The 21,835-nt window shown below is 37.1% G+C and overlaps 3 protein-coding genes and 1 long non-coding RNA gene across 11 annotated transcripts in view; 2 read left to right on the top strand and 2 right to left on the bottom strand.

The window, feature by feature from the left end:
• The window catches only part of LOC140743488 (glucose transporter type 1), a 66,010-nt gene extending 61,809 nt beyond the window's left edge, over window positions 1-4,201 (top strand). For 6 of the 7 annotated variants that reach the window (XM_073074787.1, XM_073074791.1, XM_073074790.1 and 3 more), the window contains one exon: window positions 442-4,201. In XM_073074787.1, coding sequence (XP_072930888.1) covers window positions 442-530 — 89 coding nt within the window. In that variant the 3' untranslated portion in view covers window positions 531-4,201. The remainder of the gene's footprint in view (window positions 1-441) is intronic. The other variant, XR_012102468.1, reaches the window with a different exon arrangement.
• Window positions 4,202-4,979: 778 nt separating this feature from the next.
• On the bottom strand, window positions 4,980-9,368 carry Blos2 (biogenesis of lysosome-related organelles complex 1 subunit 2). Its single transcript, XM_073074785.1, has 4 exons — window positions 9,188-9,368; window positions 7,528-7,658; window positions 6,678-6,789; window positions 4,980-5,629 (listed from the first exon to the last, which is right to left on the bottom strand). Exons 1-4 carry the CDS (start codon window positions 9,231-9,233, stop codon window positions 5,490-5,492), a joined length of 429 nt encoding a protein of 142 aa, XP_072930886.1. The 5' UTR covers window positions 9,234-9,368; the 3' UTR covers window positions 4,980-5,489.
• Window positions 9,369-10,610: 1,242 nt separating this feature from the next.
• On the top strand, window positions 10,611-12,106 carry LOC140743485 (tubulin alpha-1 chain). The gene has a single exon (XM_073074784.1). It carries the CDS (start codon window positions 10,635-10,637, stop codon window positions 11,985-11,987), a length of 1,353 nt encoding a protein of 450 aa, XP_072930885.1. The 5' UTR covers window positions 10,611-10,634; the 3' UTR covers window positions 11,988-12,106.
• A 636-nt stretch (window positions 12,107-12,742) lies between these two features.
• Window positions 12,743-14,859, bottom strand: LOC140743483 (uncharacterized). 2 transcript variants are annotated; one of them, XR_012102466.1, is made up of 2 exons: window positions 14,391-14,859; window positions 12,743-12,915 (listed from the first exon to the last, which is right to left on the bottom strand). It is a non-coding gene; the product is annotated as an uncharacterized LOC140743483 (long non-coding RNA). The 2 variants fall into 2 exon arrangements; XR_012102467.1 differs by having other exon boundaries at window positions 12,743-12,910.
• Between the last annotated feature and the right edge of the window lie 6,976 nt (window positions 14,860-21,835).

Here is a 21,835-nt window from a genome sequence, read left to right as displayed (position 1 = left end):
AAATTTATGTCAGCATAAACTCCCAATTCCAGCACTTATAGCTTTAATAAAGTGCATTAATTAATTAAAGAAAATATAACTATTTTATTGTAGTCCAGCTAATCCTTCTAACCAATAGAACTTGAAATAAATTAAGTATACCTATAAACAAATCATCGACGTCCAGTTCTACAAAATTGCATAATAATGCATGCTTATGTGAATTGATCACTTAAACTACAGAAGATAAAACGTAGGTAGACCTAATTTTAGTTTCTAGACTTTAGTTTCTAGTAATAGAGTTGGTTTCGTCAGCATTAAATAAGTAGTAAATTTTGTAAATGTAAAGTGAAACATATTTTGTAATGTAGTCAACGTAGAGATGCGTATCATCCTTGTAAGGAGATAAACGGGATGACAGAATAAAGCGGTAAGAGTGATGGGTGGTGTTTTGAATTCCAGTATCAGAGCAGTCGTCGGGTGCGGGCGAGGCGGGGCGGCCGCCGCCGCCGCTGCCGCCGCCGCGGTTCCCGGTCACCGGCAATGTCTGACAATGGGAGACCGCTGCGCGTGCGCCGCTAGTCGCGCCGATCAAGGCCGCCGCCAACTTCTTGTTTCATGGACTGAAGCGTCAAGCCGCGGGCCGAGCCTCTATCACTACCACACAACAAATGTTCTAAATCGATGTGATTAGGTTAATAAAACGAAGCTAGTCTGTAAGTCACGGCGTAAAGTTAAAATAGTTCTTTAGTCTGTCATTTTATGACATAATTTATGAAATGCATAGGTACCGTGTAAAGTGCCATCGGTTTCTTGTACCCATTTTAATTAGGTCTTCATAAAATTTTAATAAAAATGAAGAATTAAAGAAATTGATGAATTAATAAGAACGGTGAGAGGGGGCTATATTGAAAATATCTACTTGTAATGTGAGCTGGTCGAAGGGAAACTAAGTAAAAGGCAGATTGTAGCTTCTGAAAACGGTTCAGTCATCGCGACCTAAAATAAAGTTCAACCATACATTTTGAGTAAGCAGCTATAATGATTTTTTTTTTTAAATTTATTTATCATTTAACAAATTTTACAGAAAAGTATTATAATATAGTACGCGAAAGTTAATTATTACTTTACATAGCCAAACAAACATACCTTTGTCTGATTGTTGTCTTTATTATATTGTTAATTCTTAATATTTAAAAAACAGAACAGATGACTTAGTGCAATAGGAATGTAACCAAAACATACTAACAGCTACTTATTTACTGCCCATTTATTTTACGCTCTTTTTGCTTGCAATATTATTATCGAAAAAATAAAGTCCAAATAATTATGCATGTGCACAAAATTTGTAAATATTTTTTAAAGTTCGTCCTATTTTCTAATAAGTAATATTTGACAATTAAAATAACAATTTATTTGAATAATTATAGATAATCTGTATCAAATAACGGGCGAATGACTACCACCAACACTGAAATCTCAGATTTAGTTTCGTATGCTGACCAACTAATATCCTGAGCATCCTGACATAAAAAGAACAATATAAAATAACTAACTTTAGGTACTATTTGAACTACGAGAAACCTCTATGTCTCATAGCTGCCTACACAAAATGTTGAAATGCCCAATACGACTGGACTATTATACCTATTCATAAAATTTACTGATAAGTATGAAACGGGAAGGATTATGCATTATATAAAAATATAGTAGATTTTTATGGAATACTTCTAGAGTGCAATGACGTCAGATGAGAACTGGGAGTGTACGGAGACCGTATCTACTTCGATAAAGCACGGGTCATATGCCAACTAATATGTAGAAATATTAATGTAAAATGGGTACGACGAGAGTACACATTTGTGCTTAGGACAATGATAAATATATTGTCACTGACATGTATAAAAATACAATGTACATACATGCTGTGACTTTATTGTATTGTTATTTTTTTTATACATAATTATATTATTTTATGAATGTTTTGATTCTCCTTTTACTCATTATTATTACCTAAAGATAAATTTATGTCATATCTAAAATGACCGAGATAATTATAATTATTGTAATTACAATATAAGTTAATATAAATAAAATATTATTATGATCGGACACATACAGTTTATTTGCAGTCGCGGGAATTGATTATATAAAGGTATTGTTATTTATTGAGAACAAAATATTAGAAAAATTTACATAAATAATTTACACAGTTCGCATTGCTTATTTTTCGTAATTATATCTATGTATATTATTTGTTACCACATATAGAATAATTTCATTTATAGTATTAAGTGATAATAAAAACATATTATCTTTTTAATTGATGAAAAAGAATAGATTATGGTAAGTTATACAATTTGTGAAGACTTTTAAGAATGTAAAGCTTTTAAACTTATACGCCCCTAGAAGACGAACTAACGTTTCATTATTTATTAGTTAGGGTTCAGTAGTTACTACAGGGTTGTAGTCGATCTGTTCGTCCGTGCATCTCTTAACTGCTCAATTCAATATTAAGACTAGAGGTTCCGTAGCCTATCGCGGTCGGTGAAGGTAGCACGGCCTAATATATGTGTGACTAGATTAGCGTCGCAACGATCACTTCTGATATATTTTATTACAATGTACCTTATTTTATCGTTTACTACTTATCTTGATCCAACGAAAACCACGTCCGCTACGCAATTATAATTCTAAAAATAAAATATAGAGTAAACATTCTACGTGCATTTATTGCACCTCGAGAATGAGAAATTATTATTATTCATTAACTTAACTCGCACAAATACTTGTGCACAAATCAATCACATGATTTATACGTAGTCGCACAAACTATTCTATCTAAATACCTAAAATGTACCTATAATAAACGGTCAGCCAAAGTGCTTATTTGCTTATAAAAGTAAGTAATACAATACAAGTACATTCGCGCACTTGCCTGTGTTCGTATTTTATTAGAATTAAGGGTCCCAGCAGACATGCTACTTTTAACATCAGCAATCCACGGATTAAGTAATTTACAGAAACTAACTCTACACCGCGCAAACACTTGAGTTCTTAAGAACTCGACGCAGCATTATTGCAGTCGCTAAAATGCACGTTTTCGACATCGCGACCACATGCAGCAAGTCGCCAAATTTGTCAAAAGGTGATCATCCGGTCAGGAGGCAGTATCGATGCAATCACCAAAACACGGGACGCCGCGAAAAGTAACATATTTGCTGAGGCCGTAAGGTATAATTATATGTACCTCTATTACATTGTCTTAATTTACTGCATATTATACAATATATTTCTTTTTATTTAATTTATTAAGTATAAGAATATAGAATAATGGATCGAAAGTTTAATACCCATTTCAGTTTATTTTTATAAAGTGGATACTTATAAATAATACAGAATAGACAGAAAAGAAAAAGGCCAAGTCTTACAACCATTATAATCCAAAAAGGGTGCCGTTTTAATTGGTGTTAGTAGTGTTTACATGTCAGGTAATTATCACTGCCTTTTTGAAGAATGATATTGTATTCATTCCTGTGTAATGATCTATAACCGATAAAATGTTGTTAAGCGTCACGTTTTGCTCATGTAGAACATTTTTATGTAAAGAATTAGCTATTGAAATGATATATCAATAGTTCCTTTAGTACCAATATCAAAGGAATATCACATTGTTGTAGACCTATGTTTAAAGTTGTTATTATATTTCATATTGAAATCTGTCAATGAAATGAATATTGTGATTCGCGACACTCAATGTTGTGATAATTATGAAGTACAATTAATAAAAGAATAGATCATTAAATCATAAAATAGGCATACGTATATATTATTACAAGTGATCAAACAGGCTGGATGTCATTTTTAACATGTTACTTAAATGAGTAAAATACATGATGAGTGTTAGTTCATAAGTTGATAGGTAATAGGGCGTATAAATGCGATATTGTAGCTTTATTATAATAAAATGGTGTTAATTTGTATAGAAAAAAGATGCAGAGTCGTGGCGACGCTGGATGCACGGGGGGACAGGTTCGTGGGAGCGATCCCCTCCGCTAGTACATGACCCTAAATCCTTCTAAAGCACTATCCACAGTTATGCCACTAATATCTGAAATGCATTTAAGTTTCAATACGCGGAGGTTACTCCGCACTTGTACAAAAGGAACTTGTAAAATTTTATTGGAACTAATACTTGTTATAAAAATATTAAAAATACACAAATGCGTATTTTTATTTTAATCATATTTCCTTCCTTAACACACACTTTTGTATTTATTAAAAATGAAACACTTGAAATACTTATGAATTAATGTTATATTTCATAAAATTAAACAATTGCATACATCAATAAAATTAGATTAAATAATTCTATTACAACATTATATGTGAATAAAAACAATATGTTTATAATGCCTAACTAACTTAATCAAACTGAACGATATTCTAGAATACTTCTGGAACTAATAATGAAAACGATATGATTACATTTTATCTAATCTAATTATGCTAGTTCAAAAAATATTGAGAACTACTGAAGTTGTTGTATAATAAAAGTATTGAAGAGGTTGTAGATAACCTGCACTTTTCTTAATATTTCACAGACATTTATGAATGAGATATTTTCATTATATAATAACAAATATGACCACTTTATATAATCACTGAAAAATATGAATGCATCCCTGCATCTTAGTAAATGAATACAACAAAAAATACGTAAACGATTTCTCTATATTACTCGATATACATTTTTATATAAAATTACGCACGCAAACTCATAAATCGCCTTTAAAATATAAGAAGCAGTATAATAACAGTTTAAAATAATCCATTAAAATCATTAACATATAAGTAAATAATAATATTTATTCAATAACAGTATTTAACAAACCAATTTTGCATCAAAGCAGGTAGTATATAAAAATAAAAGTGTATTTGACCTACTTTACTCTATATAGTTCTAATGATAGTTTTTTATATATAGATAGATAGATTTTTGAAGAATAATTATGACGTAAAATTCTACTTGAATTTTCAATATTTATTTATTATATTCATAGACATAAATTTTAAATGCCCTACACATACCCCACAATAGTAAGTTTCCAGTTTTGTGATTTATATGCAAAAAGCCCGAACTTAACAATACGATGATCCTGGCCAGTTATTAAGCCTTCAAGTTACGAATATACTGGGCTATATTTCCGGCCGATTTACAAATTGTATTATTTCACCCCTTTTTTATAAATATATGCACAAGTCCTATGCGCAAGTTCTCTACAGATTTCAGATCACAAAAACTTGAAGAATTGGAAGCGAATTGATAGGTATCTTAAAAAATTCCAAGTATGTAAATGGGCACTGAAAATGGGGAAAATTTTCATTTAGCCATTCACATACATGTTTGAATACATTATACATATAATGAAATACATCAATATTAAATTTGAAGCTACTAATGAAATCATGAACATTTCTTTACATGCTCAATTGGTTTCCATTTCGATTTACTGTTCCTCAAGTTCCTTGTAGCGCGCCCTCAGCTGCTTGGTGTAGCTGTCCAGACGGTAAGCATTCGCCTCAAACTGCGACACTTGGGCATCAATGTGATCAATTTGCATCAGCAATGGCTTGATCAAAACATGATCTGCAAAAAGGCATAGGTACATTAAAGAGAAAGTTACAAAGACATTCCTGTACAACTAAACATGACACAAATTATGTTCCAGATTCGGTGTATAGATTTTAAGCTTATTGCAATTATTCATCATATTGTGGACATAGATTAGTAAAGATTACTCACTCCTAACAAGAAAATGTACCCAGTTTTGAGAATTGAAATAGTTGCGTAAAAAAGTTTTGCCACGTCTCCGTGCTAAAATGGCCCAAAATATTTGAAATAATTATTTATTTATTATGTAAATTACGCAGTATTCGTTATTTATTCGTAAATTTTCTCTAAAAATGTTTTTATTTATCAAGAATTCAAAAAAAGAACTTACTATAATAAGCCATTTGTGGCTTCATTCAATTTCAAGGCGGCGAAGTATCTTTACTAATCTATGATTGTGGAAGAAACAATATCATAAATTAATAATATATGTGGTATGGCATATAATATTATCTATCGGAAGTTGAACACAGATGCATTGACATTCCTGATGACTAACATATTATGTAAGTCACCCTGCACACTGGTGCAGGGTGACGGATGGAAGACAAGAAAGACAAGAAGACAGGGGTGGAAGACTGCTTCCACTGTAACAATTGTGCTACCTTCGGGGCTGGTCTTTCCTGGTTGTATTCGATCCCCGACCAAACTAATATCTGAATGATAAATTTGGATATCTGTTTTAAGTCTGGGTGTTTCTGTATTTGTCTATTTGTGTGTCCATGGCACCCATGACACAGGGAAAACTAGTGCGGGGTTGTGAGTGTAGGAAATATCTTAAATATGAGCATATTTTTCTTTTATTATTTATGCCTATACACAGGCTGTCTTATCTCAATGCTCATGTATAACACACTAATCTCAATAAATATTCAATTTAAAAAGAGTATGGGTATGTCCAGGTTGGAAGGTAATATACTTTTGGACTGTTATCACAGTTAAATTTAGTTTTTCGTGGAATAGCAACCTCTACTTGGCCTTACTAGTCCTATGTTTTATAATAAATGCAACATTACAAACTTACATAAGTCATTGTACTCGTTCAATGTTTTGCTCAGATTGGCCGCCAAATTCCTTAGATCTGCGTACTTGGTGATCGCCATTCTATTAATCTCTTCAAGCAACGTGTAATGATCCTGTGATAAAAATAAGTCAAAATATAATAACATACCAGATTACATATGAAATGGTAATCACCATTATCGTCTGCTAGACATCATTTAACAGAATGAGAATTCATTACAATTAACCTATTAAGTTCATAAAACCAATTAACAGAATGCAAGTTGTTACTCCTTAGCCCTTAATGCCTAAATGTTATCTACATTAATACTTACTGTAATGGAATGATACACTTAATGTAACTTTTTTCAGGAAAGTCGGTTTCCTCATGGTGTTAACTTAAAACCTAAAAAATCCATTTTATTTTTCTTGTCTTAGTTATCCTTATCTTTGACACAATGATATAGAGAGTGACAGAGTCTACACAAAAGTAAACTTTCATACGTAAATAGTATTGTTATGAAAGCATTAATGTCACCCCCTCCAGGGGTTTTAGATATTGTTGCCTGTGATCGCCAAGTGATTGATGAACTTCAAAAATGATCAAGAACTTTTGTTTAAGAGTGTCGATGTGCCAAGTGTGCAGGTTGAAGAGTGTCGATTTTGACAGAATGTTTTCCTTCATCATTTAAGGAAGTGATAATTGCTTTCTAAAATGGACATAACTTCCAAAAATTAGAGGTGCATAACTGGGATTAAAATCACGAACTTCCAATTGTTTCTAACCTCTAGATCACTGTGTAAATAAAATACTTGGATACAAAACAACATAATGCATGGACAAGCTTGGTAATGAATGTAAAGCTGTTTACCTGTCCGGCAGCCATTTCTCCCTGCAGGTAGTCGTTGGTACGTTTGAACAACTGTGTCGCCAAACGACTTATGGTTGGATCATGTGGGTCTAACACTTCGAAGCTAGAGCAACTTGGAGAGAGGTGGAGATCTGCAAATACATAATATTGCAGTTTTACATAAACACAAATAGAAGATTACATTACTGCACTTTCTTATTTGCAAATAAAATCACATAAATAATGTGTTTTAGTTATTTTTTTTTACTAAAAGTTCATCTAATCTCTGTGGTCTGAGTAGGAGGCACAACTGTCACACCTTTTATTACCTAATAACATTAGTGCTACAGTGTTCTGTGTTAAGAATGTGGTAAGGGACTTTCCTTAACTACGTTTTTACTTAGGCATAAAAATTTCAGGGAAACAATGCACACATGGATGTCCTCCATATGACACTATCTAAAATTTATTACAGGGATTCATGGTCAGTAGAAGTCAGTTACCAACAATTGGACTACAATATATGAAATAAGAAGTAATAGTTGAAAAATTGTTTCATTCTTTGGCATGACTTTATCCTTGACATAAGTGTCGTTGGATTCGTCTAAATTGTAGGAATAACCAGTTGTGTTTTTGTTTTAATTATAATTACTAATAAGATTACTAAGATTACTTATTACTAATTATATTATTATTAGCATACAGGCATCAATCTATCATATAACTTGTATGCTTATTTATAATTTGTAATTAATTTTGCCATATTTTGATGGTAGTACATAATTTATTAAAGGATTAATCAAAATTAGCACACATTTTAGAATTTCATCTTTGATAATTGACTGGTGTATCAAAACTACCTTATCTATAAGAGCAATATACTAGAAGTATAGTTTTTAACATGAAATCAATTGATTAGTTAAGAATATTTAAAAATATATCACCTTTGTACATCTGCAAAGTTCTATACTGCAATATTACACATTTGCAATCTAAATATATATAACTCAAAGGTGACTGACTGACGTAGTGATCTATCAACGCACAGCCCAAGCCACTAGACGGATCGGGCTGAAATTTGGCATGCAGGTAGATGTTATGACGTAGGCATCCGCTAAGAAAAGATTTTGATCAATTCTACCCCCAAGGGGATAAAATAGGGGATGAAAATATTACTTCGTAACGCGAGCGAAGCTGCAGGCAAAAGCTCGTACTGCATATTTGTCGAAATGTCAGCTAATTTAATGAAAACACACTGTTTGTCAGAGAGTTAGAAGTTGTCAAGCAAGTTAACGATTCCTGGTCAATGCAAGCAATAGGAAAAAACAAATTCATATTGGGTGCCGTCCCAATAGTGACAAAAATTATTTTTATTTTTTCATTTTCTGCATTTATACGGGTATACTATTCTATACTACGGGTGGTCACCGGAACGGGGGAGGGGTCGAAAAATATTAAAATATAGGTCAGGTAGTATAGATATTATTATGTCCTCTTACGAGCGAGTCATGTACGACATTGTGAAACATGGTTTCAAATTTTACAGGTAGATAGATAGATATTCATTATTGCACACTTCAATAGATCATAACAATAAAATATAGCAATACACATTAAAATGTTAAAGAAATTGAAAATAGTATGAAAAAATAACTCATAATGAATTACAGTACAACAATACCTTTGGTTCGCCCCTCAATGTTCCACTTATCATGTTCTTCTTCCATTAGGACGAATCCAAGGGAATCGTTTAAAGGGTTTATCAACTTTACACTTCTTAGTTATAATAATATTATCAATAAATCGATTTATGACTTGTAAAATTCTGTAATCCAAGAAATGACTTTAATAATAATGACATTCACAGTAACATTTTTAAACATAAAATAGGCAAGGATTATATTAACATTCAGCTGTTGTATATCAACAATAATCTATTTATTAATGTATATTGGGTGTATTGTCTTACAATCTATTGATTAATGTATGTAACTTTTTTTATTAATCTAAGTTATTCGTAATATTTTAATATTAGCTTCTTCTTGATATACTCGTAGACAGGCGCAATGTGCAATACTTATTCGCAAATCGCAAATTTTATTATAAATATAGAGAACACAGCGATTTCCATTTTGTGCAACAGTCAAAAAGATAGGAAAACATAATAGGAATCTTTAATACGGTCCTTCGTATTAACAAAAAGATATGTTTATGTATTTGGTATGGTAACATTTGGCAACTACGCTTTGCACTGCGTCATTGGCCGTCAGAAATGGCGGGAACTCGTAAACCAAGGAATCTGGAATAATTGATTTGAGGTCACCTCGATGCTTAGCCCCTCGGAACAATTTATTGTAGCCCAGAGCGAACGACCTAAGGAGGATGGTAAAATTTATATATTGATATTAATTAAATTTAATAAAACAAATATTTTTCTATTTTTTATTACCTTTTTACCTTTAGTAACATTTTTTATCATTATGTCATACGTAGTAAGAGTTAACAAAAACATATATTTTACATGATTAAAAACTTATACCAACTTCATAACTATTAAATTCATTTAAACTAGAACAGTGACAATATTTCCAGAAAGTTGCTGGAGTTTTTACGACATTGCAATTACAACTAGAGAAGTACACACTCAGAGACGAGCACACAATGCAAGTGCCTTCAGGTTAGTATCTTTATTATCACCTAATCAGATAGATTATTACTTAAATCAAATAAGACTATAAAAATGTGTTTATTTGTTCGAACCAAGACCGGCAGTGAAGCATTACTTAGTAGGTGTCATAAGGGTTTCATTTAATTATTGTCAGCGGAGAATAATTACATGAAATTAAGTACCTACATACTTCAGAATGAACCAAGATAATGAATTGAAATTAGTGATTTTTGTAATTTTAAGCACGACTACTTGCATCAGTCTTCATGGCTCTACATAGAATTAAAGGAAAAATAATAAGTAAAATACAATTTTGAATAAGGAACTTAGTCACCATTCAATTTTTATTTCAAGATTATTCAGTGTCAGTGTTCAAACGTGAGGACAGTGCATCTAAACCGAGATTATTAGAGATAATTTTATTATACAGATAGATTATAAAGTAAAACAGTGAAAAACAATGCGTGAATGTATATCTATTCACGGTGGGCAGGCAGGTGTTCAGATTGGTAATGCTTGTTGGGAATTATATTGCCTCGAACATGGAATCCAACCCGATGGACAAATGCCGTCTGATAAAACTGTTGGAGGGGGTGACGATTCGTTTAATACATTTTTCAGTGAAACTGGGGCCGGAAAACATGTGCCTAGAGCTGTTTTTATAGATTTGGAGCCAACTGTAGTAGATGAAGTCAGAACTGGCACATATCGTCAATTGTTTCATCCCGAGCAATTGATTACCGGCAAAGAAGACGCTGCCAATAATTACGCTAGAGGTCATTATACAATCGGCAAGGAAATAGTTGACTTAGTATTGGATAGAGTTCGCAAGTTAGCCGATCAATGCACAGGCTTGCAAGGGTTTCTCATTTTTCATTCCTTTGGTGGTGGCACTGGATCTGGCTTCGCGTCACTATTAATGGAGCGCCTGTCTGTGGACTACGGTAAAAAATCAAAACTAGAGTTTGCAATTTATCCGGCTCCGCAAATTTCAACGGCTGTAGTTGAACCTTATAATTCCATACTTACTACTCATACAACGCTAGAACATTCGGATGCTGCTTTTATGGTTGACAATGAAGCTATATATGATATTTGTCGACGAAATTTGGACATCGAAAGACCTACTTACACTAATTTAAACAGATTAATTGGACAAATTGTTTCATCCATCACAGCATCTCTTAGATTTGATGGTGCTCTAAATGTAGATTTAACTGAATTTCAGACAAATTTGGTTCCATATCCACGTATTCATTTCCCTCTAGTGACTTATGCGCCCGTAATATCCGCAGAAAAAGCTTATCATGAACAATTATCTGTTGCGGAGATTACTAACGCCTGCTTCGAACCCGCTAATCAGATGGTAAAATGCGACCCTAGACATGGAAAGTATATGGCGTGCTGCATGCTTTATCGTGGAGACGTAGTTCCGAAAGATGTGAATGCCGCAATAGGAACAATAAAAACGAAAAGGACGATACAATTTGTAGACTGGTGCCCTACTGGATTTAAAGTAGGCATTAATTATCAGCCCCCCACCGTGGTGCCTGGAGGAGATTTGGCAAAAGTTCAACGAGCCGTTTGTATGCTTTCAAACACAACCGCTATTGCAGAGGCATGGTCCCGATTAAATCATAAGTTTGATTTAATGTACGCCAAGCGTGCCTTTGTCCACTGGTATGTAGGCGAGGGCATGGAAGAAGGAGAATTTTCTGAAGCTCGCGAGGATTTGGCAGCTCTAGAAAAAGATTATGAAGAAGTTGGAATGGATTCGGGCGAAGGTGAAGGAGAGGGTGGTGAAGAATACTAAGTAGAGATTTAATTACATTACTACTTATAAAAAAACCCTTTATTTTTCTTAGGTCTCAAATGTTACTTCAACCCATTATAAATTAATGATTGAAAGAACAAAATAAAATTTCAAGTAGATCGTGTTTATTTTCTTGTAATTATAGAGTCAAATGTTTGCCTATCCAATTTTCCATCAAAAACAAAGTTCCCTGCACTAGCAGGCGAACTCGCACTAATAGGCAAAACGCATGATGATAAAGCCTTGTATTCATTAAGCCTTGTATTCATTAGGCAACATTTGTTTATAAACACTGTTTATCAATGTTTCATCACCTCTGTAAAGCCTTGTATTCATTTAGGCAAAATTTGTTTATAAACTTGTAAGGCGTGTTTATAAACCAGTTTACCGCAAACAATGTTTCTGAAACTTTGCAGTCTACACTTGTCAGGATGTTGCCCGAGGAGGTAGTGATGCTCTCTTCTGCTTACGTAATAAATTCATAAAAGTATTAATAGAAAAAAAATATGTTTGTTTTGTAATGCAAGATGCTTAAGATTCGAGTAAAATGAAACGACCGTAATCTTCGAGTCCTGATTTATTACTAACTACTCAATTCAATACTTTCAATACATTCGATCATACTAATCATAGGGCATCGCATAGTACACCACAGTTTTTTATTTTCTCGGGAATATTGTGAGCGTAAAATATGCATCTTGGTGTCTACCTTCTATAATATATTATTTCTTGTGTGTATCACAATACAAGAAACATTTAGAGGAAGATGATATATTTTCATAAATACTTTTATAACAATGACGATTATGACAATTACATACGCCGTACGCCGCACCGCGCCTCACCGCACCACAGATTAAAAATCATTCTGCCACAGTCGGCCATCCGACCACAATTGCGCCGCAATTGACGCCTCACCTCACCTCACCTCATCTCATCTCACCTCACCTCTGTTACTACTTCTCAACTCTTTGCTCTGGTAATAGTTCCCTCCATTTCCATATGATAGATCTACTTCCGATGAATTGCATATTTTCAAATAGCCTTTGCCCACGCAAATTCTCTACCCAGTGAGCATAGGTTGGTACCTATGGATGGAGTGGTCTCCATCTAGGCGCAGTGGCGCATCCTTGGCCACTAAAACTTTTCATGCATGTCAGTACCCTCTCCGACCCGTTTATTCTGACCTCTCACTCTCATCTCACTCGAGTGAGGCATCTTATTCTCCGTCTTTCTTTAGTTCGTATTATTCCACTTTTCAACATCTCAGGTATCTCCTATGGGCGCTATAGGCTTGATTTAAGGTTGTTCACATCCCTTCTCTAATCGACTTCAAGTGCATCACCTCATCTAGCAGGAGACACCCCAATCTTTATTTGCCAAATATATCTCAAGTGTATTAACAGCTGTTAACACACGTCATACTTATCTGGTTAATGAATGCTGCTCCTCTTGCTGCTCATTTTATTAGAAAAATGACTTACAGAGTCCCACTTGAAGCAGGTTATAAATTGCACCGAAAGCATTTACTCAGGTACGACTTCACCTACTGGGCCTTCTATTTCACATCAGCTGGTACTTCAGTAATCGAATGTATTAGGGCTAATTATTTAAGAGCTTCAGTATCGTCATTTATGTAAACTAAACATGTTTATTGCCTTCTCATAAATTGCCATCATCATCGCCATCATCATCTACGATCATCCTCATCATCACCATCATCGATAATAGTGCTTACAAATTACGACTTTAATGTTCCGTCATTAGTTGGAATAATTTATTTTCTCTCATCTGGCATAATATCCTTTTTATATCTTTACTCTCTTCATTGTGAGCACTTTATACCACTTCTGAATATAATATATTATTTCTTGTGTGTATCACAATAAAAGAAACATTTAGAGGAAGATGATATATTTTCATAAATACTTTTATAACAATGACGATTATGACAATTACATACGCCGTACGCCGCACCGCGCCTCACCGCACCACAGATTAAAAATCATTCTGCCACACTTCTTTTGCGAAATATTCAATTCTGCAGCAACATCGGCCCAAACATCAGTTTTTAAATTTATTTTTATATTCTTTATTTGAGACATCCCAAAGTATATTATAGAGCTCTATGAGCATCGAAATCTGTTCGTTGGACCACACTATTTCCATGTTTATATAATATAGACAATTATTAATCCAGACAAAGTTTTTTATTACTTCCTTTTGTTTTACACTGAAAGAGAATATAAGAAAACAACAAAACGTCAAATTCAAAAGCACGCCAAAAATTGGCGCCGCACCGCACCGCGCCTCTCCGCACCACAGATTAAAAATCACTCTGCCACAGTCGGCCATCCGACCACAATTGCGCCGCAATTGACGCCTCACCTCACCTCACCTCACCTCTGTTACTACTTCTCATCTCTTTGCTCTGGTAATAGTTCCATCCATTTCCATATGATAGATCTACTTCCGATGAATTACATATTTTCAAATAGCCTTTGACCACGCAAATTATTTCTCTACCCTGTGTGCATAGGTACCACTCAATCTAGGCTCCACTGTCCTTGGCCACAAAAACTTTTCAAGCATGTCAGTATCCTCTTCTCCGACGCGTTCTGACCTCTCATTCGTACTCGAGTGAAACATCTTATTCTCCGTCTTTCTTTAGTCCGTATTAATTCACTTTTCAACCACTCAGGACTCTCCTCAGGGCGCTACCTGCTTGAGTTAAGGTTGTTCACATCCATTCTATACTCGACTCCCAGCGCATCACTTCATCTAGCAGGCGACACCCCAATCTTTATTTGCCAAAGATATCTGTAATAAGAAATCTCAGAGAGCAAGTGTGTTCCTTATCTGGCTACTATAAGGGTATAACATGAGTTTTAAGCTTCTGACTCTACTCCACATCATGAATCATTGAATAAACCTGTCATTATCGAAAATCTGTTACATAAAGAATAAGCAGCCCTTTCTGTTGTCTATTTCAAGATCTTAAAACCTTAGTATAAGGTTGTGTAACGAGCGCGGAGGTGGCACTTAACACGACCTACGTTCAATCTTTGTCAACTGTACGTGGGTAGAAGCAAATATCGACCAGAGTTGTCTCGCCAATGTCGCTACGTGCGACTAGTCGTCGTCTTGCGCTCGGCGGGAGCCTACAGACGTTTTGTACGTGCGCTCTCGCTCCTGTTTTCCACGTGCTTCCGCGTGTTCATTGTGAAGTGCAGAGACTACTTCTCGGGAAGATCAGGCCGTGCTTGCTTCCTCAAGCCCCGTGGCAGCGCCGTGCGCGTCTCACCTGACACGATTCGAGTCCGCAGATAGACTTGGAAGGCAAGGTTAGTGGTTTTTCTACTCATCTGCTGGGACGAGGATTGGGTCATACCTCTCACACACCACTCACCACTTATATCCTCCCGTGGGATTGCGTGGCCGTGCCCGCATACCTACACCTTTGCGGTCTGGCCTTTGAGCTGGAGCGCACAACCTAACTCTTTGCTTAATTAGCAATACAATACTCCAGAATTAACGGCTTTTCCACTGTAACTCGGGCAAAATAAGGTATTTCCAACTTAACAGATGATGGTTAAAACGTATGTCCAGTGGACTAAATAATCAATTAATGGGTGAAACGAGAGTACGTAAACGCCTACTAAATGGTAAACTGGATGGGCGGAGCAATCGTAGAATTCCAAAACTCAGGTGGCTAGACTGAGTTGAGCAGGACCGGGAACCTTAGCGGGAGCGCCTTTGATGATGTCGATGATGATGATGATGTCGATGATGGTGAACGATTAAATCAACGATATTTAAATTTCCTCGATATATTTTTTCCTGATTTACAACAATTTATGCGAACGCAAAGACCATATCGTTACCTGTTCTGAAATTGTATTGCAACATTGAAATGGGCTTAGGTATATTACAAAAATGGTAGAGGAATATATGTTTTAATTTTTCTTTCTTGAACACCCTCGTAGAGTAGTAGTTGCAGTCCTCCTCGCTGATTTGTTTGACGGTGAGCTTCACGTCTTTTAATTGTAGCAGTAAAGAAACATGCTTGTATTTGGAATTATAAACTACAAGAGTACAGTAATAAAACAATAAAAAACAGAGAAGCAAAGGACATTCGAAAATAATTGAATTCGCCGCCGTGTGGTTCCGGCGGCGAATAGACCACCCCATGTCTGCCCGTGGGTGTCGTAGAAGCCGACTAAGGGTATCTACCGGGTAGATGGGCAGCAGTGTCTACTCGGGCATTTAACATCCTACTGCGACGGTACCACTGGTCGCTGGGTTTGACACTGCCTGGCGTAATTCCCAAAGGTGTCATGCTTGGTAGTAAGATCTCTTCGTGGGATCTGCCTGGCTAGCTACCACCCTCAGGCCGGAGTCTACCGTTAATAACGACTCGTCGTGTTTCGGTAGTGCGCCTGGGAGCCAGTTCATCCCCTTAACCCCCCCTGCCCATCCTCTTGTGGTGTTTCCGACGGCGTAACCTTCGGGTCCGGTGGGTCTCTTTAAGCATCGTTGCTCTCGGAGGCGTGGTGCGTTGGCGCGGGGGCCAGGGAGACCCGGTGAAACGGTTGTCCGCTGACCGCCTTCCGGGCGCCCCCCGGGCAACACAGTCAACCTCTGGCCCGGGAGGCTGTCCCGCCAACCGGCGAAAAGTCTCGTTGCACGATTACCCTGCCGGAGTAAGAGACCGGAGTGGAGCCGCGTAGTCGTGCACGGGGGGGACCGGGGGCCCGTCCGTCCCCCGCGCCAGCATCCCACATTACCACTGTAAGCACGGCGCTACGAGACCCGCACTTTGTCCCGTGGAGTGTCGGCGGAGCACCGCAAATCCTTTCTAGTCCTTCATCTCTTTGAACCACCAATGAAAAGGCAGAAAAAAAAGGAAAAGGTATTCACAGCAGCGACCTCCTCCACACTTACTGTGGATATGTGCAACATCAGGGGGCTCCATTCCAATCTGGATGCTGTCCACCACCACCTTCAGACAGCAAATCCGGCTTTCCTCTTTTTGACGGAGACGCAGATATCGCCCTCGGGCGATACATCGTATTTAGATTACCCCGGCTACAGTTTACAACATGCTTTTAGGCGTCGAGCCGGGGTATATGTGTATGTTCGGGGTGATATCTGCTGCTGCCGTCTCAGCTGCCTTGAAGACAAGGACCTAACTTTGTTATGGGTGCGCGCAGATATTGGGGGGCAGACCCATGTCTACGCATGCCTATACATATAGGTCCTATAGCGGAGATGTCGAGACAACTCGATTATTCGAGCACGTCCAGTGGGCAATTGACAGGATGCTGCAGCAGTGTCCTTCGGCGGAGTTGGTGATTCTGGGTGACTTTAATGCCCAGCATATTGCGTGGCTGGGCTCCCGAACCACTGACTTTGCCGGAAGAACTGCGTATGACTTCTCTTTGGCTTATGGGCTCTCCCAGGTCGTACCCGGCCCTACAAGGGTACCTGATGTAGAGACCCATACTGCCTCTTTGCTGGATTTTCTGCTGACCAACCGTCCTGAAGACTACCAAGTAATGGTCAAGGCTCCTCTTGGATCTTCTGACCATTGCTTGGTAAGTTCTTCTGTGCCCTTGTCGCGTCCCATGGGGGCTCGACCCCCTGGGAAGCGACAAGTTTGGCACTACAGGTCAGCAGATTGGGACGGGTTACGGGAATTCCTGGCATCATACCCGTGGAAGCAGCTGTGTTTCGTCTCGAGTGATCCTAGCACGTGCGCTGACTCTGTGGCCGACGTGATTCGGCAGGGCATGGAATGCTTTATTCCAAACTCTGTCGTATCCGTCGGTGGGCGGAGTCAGCCTTGGTTTGATGGGTCTTGCGCTAAGACATCACGTCATAAGCAAGAGATCTACCAAGCCTGGGCGTCAGCGCACGCGTGCAATGATCCGAAGACCCCCGAGCTTCGAACGGCTTTCAACGCTGCCTCCCGTTCAGCAAAGAAGCATATGGCTAAGGCGAAGTCTAGGCACATCGGCAGAATTGGCGAGCGGCTACTTGGTTACCCCTCCGGGAGTAGAGCCTTCTGGTCGCTGGCCAAAGCTGTCGAGGGTAATTTCTGTCAATCTTCACTACTGCCCCTGCGGAAACTAGATGATTCTCTGGCCCATACGGCAAAGGGGAAAGCCGACCTTCTGGGTACCCTCTTTGCCTCAAACTCGACTCTCGACGACCGAGGGGCCACACCGCCTACCATCCCGCGGTATGAGAGCTCTATGCCTAATATACGGTTTACACAGAAAGCTGTCAGGCGAGCTCTATTGTCTCTTGATGTCAAGAAGTCGAGTGGGCCGGACGAAATCCCCGCGGTGGTGCTGAGGACGTGTGCTCCCGAGTTGACTCCCATATTAACGCGATCAGCGATCATCAATATGGTTTTCGCAAGGGCCGTTCAGCTGGTGACTTTCTAGTCTATCTCACACATTGATGGGCGCAAGCCATTGAGAGCATTGGTGAGGCATTGGCGGTTAGGCTGGATATCGCGAAGGCCTTTGACCGGGTCTGGCATAGAGCCCTTCTCGCGAAGCTTCCATCTTACGGTCTTCCTGAGAGGTTATGCGCATGGGCAACCAGCTTTCTGTCGGAGCGGCACATCAAAGTCGTCGTCGACGGATGCTGCTCTGACACGAAACCTGTAAACGCTGGCGTGCCCCAGGGCTCAGTCCTATCTCCCACACTATTCATTCTGCATATCAATGATATGTTGCAACAAGTAGGCAACATACATTGCTATGTAAAGGGGAGGGGGGGTCAAAACTCTGCAAAAATTGCGTTACGTAATACTTGAACGGCCCCAAAGAGTGGCTGCCGCAGAGCTTCTGTATTGACATATCCACGGCTGCCGTCGACGCGTCGAAGGCTGCCGCCGACACGTCAACGGCTGCCGCCGACCGGTGCAGTTGTCTCTGCCGTTAGCGATTTGCCGCTCGTGTATAAGAGCACTAATATGACTATGTAGATTAGACGTTAGAATGAAAGGTTTAAAGGTGACTGTCAGAATGGCCGGTCACTACCCATATTTTACATCGAAATAATTAGAAAGAAAGAAAGAAAGAAGAAAGAAAGAAAATACTTTATTCAGGAATATTGCAACACACAGTACAATTACAAATAGACAAAATAAATAAACAAACTGCACGGTTATAAAACTAGTTAATAATAAATAAGACAATCAATTTAGAATAAAATCCTTAAAAAAACAATTAAGATTAAAAAGATACAATAACAACTAAACTTTTTTTATTGCACAATATATAAGTTTATTACATGCTATGTGCTGCAACAAACGTGCATGGGGACAAACTCAGCGAATGCCATGAGCAGGTAGACTGCGTCTTGGCCCTGATTTTCAGTTAGCCCCGTGGCATGATGTCAATCGGACGGCTGTCCGCATGCTTGTTAATGGTGCCGTATTAATACAAATCGCTGTCTATTTCCGATATGTGAGACAATCAGGTATCACGATGAGTACCTCCATTTTAATTAAAAAGAAACGGTAAATTTAAAATTTGTGTTAACGAAAAATTACTAAAAGTTGCTACTAGTTGCTGTTAGTTGCTAATAATTGCTACCTTCATATGTATCGTATTGGACTTCATAGCTTTTAAGGATAAAATATTACGAATTTAATATAAGAGGTCTAAACGCCTGTATAATTAAAAGAGCAAACCCGAAATTAAATATATTATGCTTATACATCATATAGGGATTAGAGCATATAGGGAGCTACCTATATGCTTTAGCGGCTTGGGGGCAAACAATTGCTAAGTCAAATCATTAAAGCAGTATGGAAAGTAATAAATGCCGAAGCGGGTAAGTCAAATATGTATACTGACGATATAACTCTTAATACTGAAATAGGCATAGTCACATCACATAAGGATGTGGCACAAGAATTTGAATCCTTCTTTACTAATATTCCCATGAAAACTACACAATTCTTAAAGTCTTCGCGTGCTCTTACTGTAAATTTCCTTAAAGAAAATGTATAATGTTGCAGTGATAGTTTTATATTTAGACATGTTAATAGCAAAGAAGTAATTAAAGTGTACAAAGATATGAATATTAAAACTACTGAGGATTTATGGGAAAGGTCTGTAAAAATTGTAGTTTTATTATTGAGACTATAGCTCTTTATTTAGCCAAAATTTTTAATTTATGCGTAGATCACGGCTGCTTTCTTGATCTAATAAAACAAAGTAAGGTCAGGCTCCATTTATCAGTATTCGTAAAGCGCCCCACATTTTTTCCACAATTATACTATTTACTGTTCCTTAATTGATTCCTAGTTTGAAAATTATTTTCTACTTTTTAGTTGATTTTATCATAAAAGCGTGTTTTTTAGTTTTTTGAACTATATTTATTTTATTAATTTTTAATATTTGTTATTATAGCGAACATCATTATGCATCGTCTGTACAAAAATCAATCTATTACGGTTTAAGAGATAAAGCCCTGTGACTCATGAACAGACAGCGGAGGGTTTCGTTTTACCCTTTGAGTACGGAATACTAAAAATCATTCTACAAGATGGCATTATAGATATTTTTCAATACATTTGAGTTATAGGGAAATAACATTATTATTTTTCAAAACTAAAAATCAATCTAGTAACTTGCGATGAATTTTCTCTAAGGCGCTCAAACAATCTCGCCTCGAAAATCGTTAATTCTGAGGATGTTTATAAGGACAATGGTACAAAATTATTAAAATCGTGTATTGTCATCGGTTATTGATATTTTTTCTAAATTTTGAATTAAACTGAACGTTCAAAGAGGATAGAAATCGGGTTCAAAGATTCCGTTACTCTGTTACGTACATACATACATACAACCCAAGCTAATAAAAGCGTGTTAATAAGAATACGTTGCAGTGAGGGGTGCGCGCAGTGGAGTAGGAACAATGAACTTAAATTGTTAGATTACTGTTATACGTTTATTTTTAGTCTTATAGTTCAGAAACAAAACAGTATTTTTTCTTGAAAATCTCAAAGTTAACTGGCGATGTAATCTGTTTGTTAAAAACAATTCTGACATATTTCAGCTATTTGAAATGAAAAATAATTGAGACAGTTAAATGTAATGAAATGTGGCAATTTAATACAGAAAATTCGACGTAAAAACATTTAAAGTTATAAGTGATATTGAAAAATGAACTGTTAGTCTTTTTATTATATCCAAATCTTGGTGTGTGGTATGTTTTAAAAAACAAATAATAAAATGTAAGTTGGTACTGACAACTGTTTCTGTAGGTAGATATGTTGTTAAGCCTTTAAATTGCCCTCGTAATTCCTTTCAGCATTTTTCGCTAATCCTAATAGTTTTGGATTTGGCCCTGAAGGCCTATTTAAAAAAATGTACCTACCCTGTCAAATTGGCGGCTCCTCAGTGTTGTAAATGCCCATAGGTAACAATGACTGTTTTCCATCTTAATATCATTGAAAAAGTTTGGAAGTTTCGCATTTATAATCGTTATCAACCCTTTATTGTCCCACTGCTGGGCACGGGTCTCCTGTTAGAATGAGAAGGATTAGGCCATAGTCCACCGCGCTGGCCAAGTGCGTACAATTCGCATACCTTTGAGATTTTTTTTTATATATCTCTCAGGTATGCAGGTTTCCTCACGATGTTTTCCTTCCCCCTTTTAAGCAAGTGGTAATTAATGTAACTGAAAATTAAGAGATGCGCGCCTGGGATTTAAACCTCGGACGCCTCGTTCGAGAGGCCGAGTTTCATAACCATTAAGCTATCACTGCTTTTTCATAGAACAATTATGAAGTAAAAGTAAAATGTGACATGACATAACTT

The sequence above is a fragment of the Epargyreus clarus genome, unplaced genomic scaffold, assembly GCF_041222505.1.
Source record: "Epargyreus clarus isolate Ecla_fem2 unplaced genomic scaffold, WU_Ecla_fem_2.2 ptg000007l, whole genome shotgun sequence".
Taxonomy (NCBI): Eukaryota; Metazoa; Arthropoda; class Insecta; order Lepidoptera; family Hesperiidae; genus Epargyreus; species Epargyreus clarus.
This window is presented reverse-complemented; position numbering and strand designations above follow the sequence as displayed.

Bases quoted from the DNA above. Each gene is read 5' to 3' on its own strand.
- LOC140743485 (XM_073074784.1), top strand. From the start codon at position 10,635: ATGCGTGAATGTATATCTATTCACGGTGGGCAGGCAGGTGTTCAGATT.
- Blos2 (XM_073074785.1), bottom strand. From the start codon at position 9,233: ATGGAAGAAGAACATGATAAGTGGAACATTGAGGGGCGAACCAAAG. The intron at 6,790-7,527 runs GTAAACAGCTTT...TTTTTATCACAG, and splicing joins GAGAAATGGCTGCCGGACAG to GATCATTACACGTTGCTTGA. The intron at 5,630-6,677 runs GTAAGTTTGTAA...GCCTTTTTGCAG, and splicing joins GAACGAGTACAATGACTTAT to ATCATGTTTTGATCAAGCCA.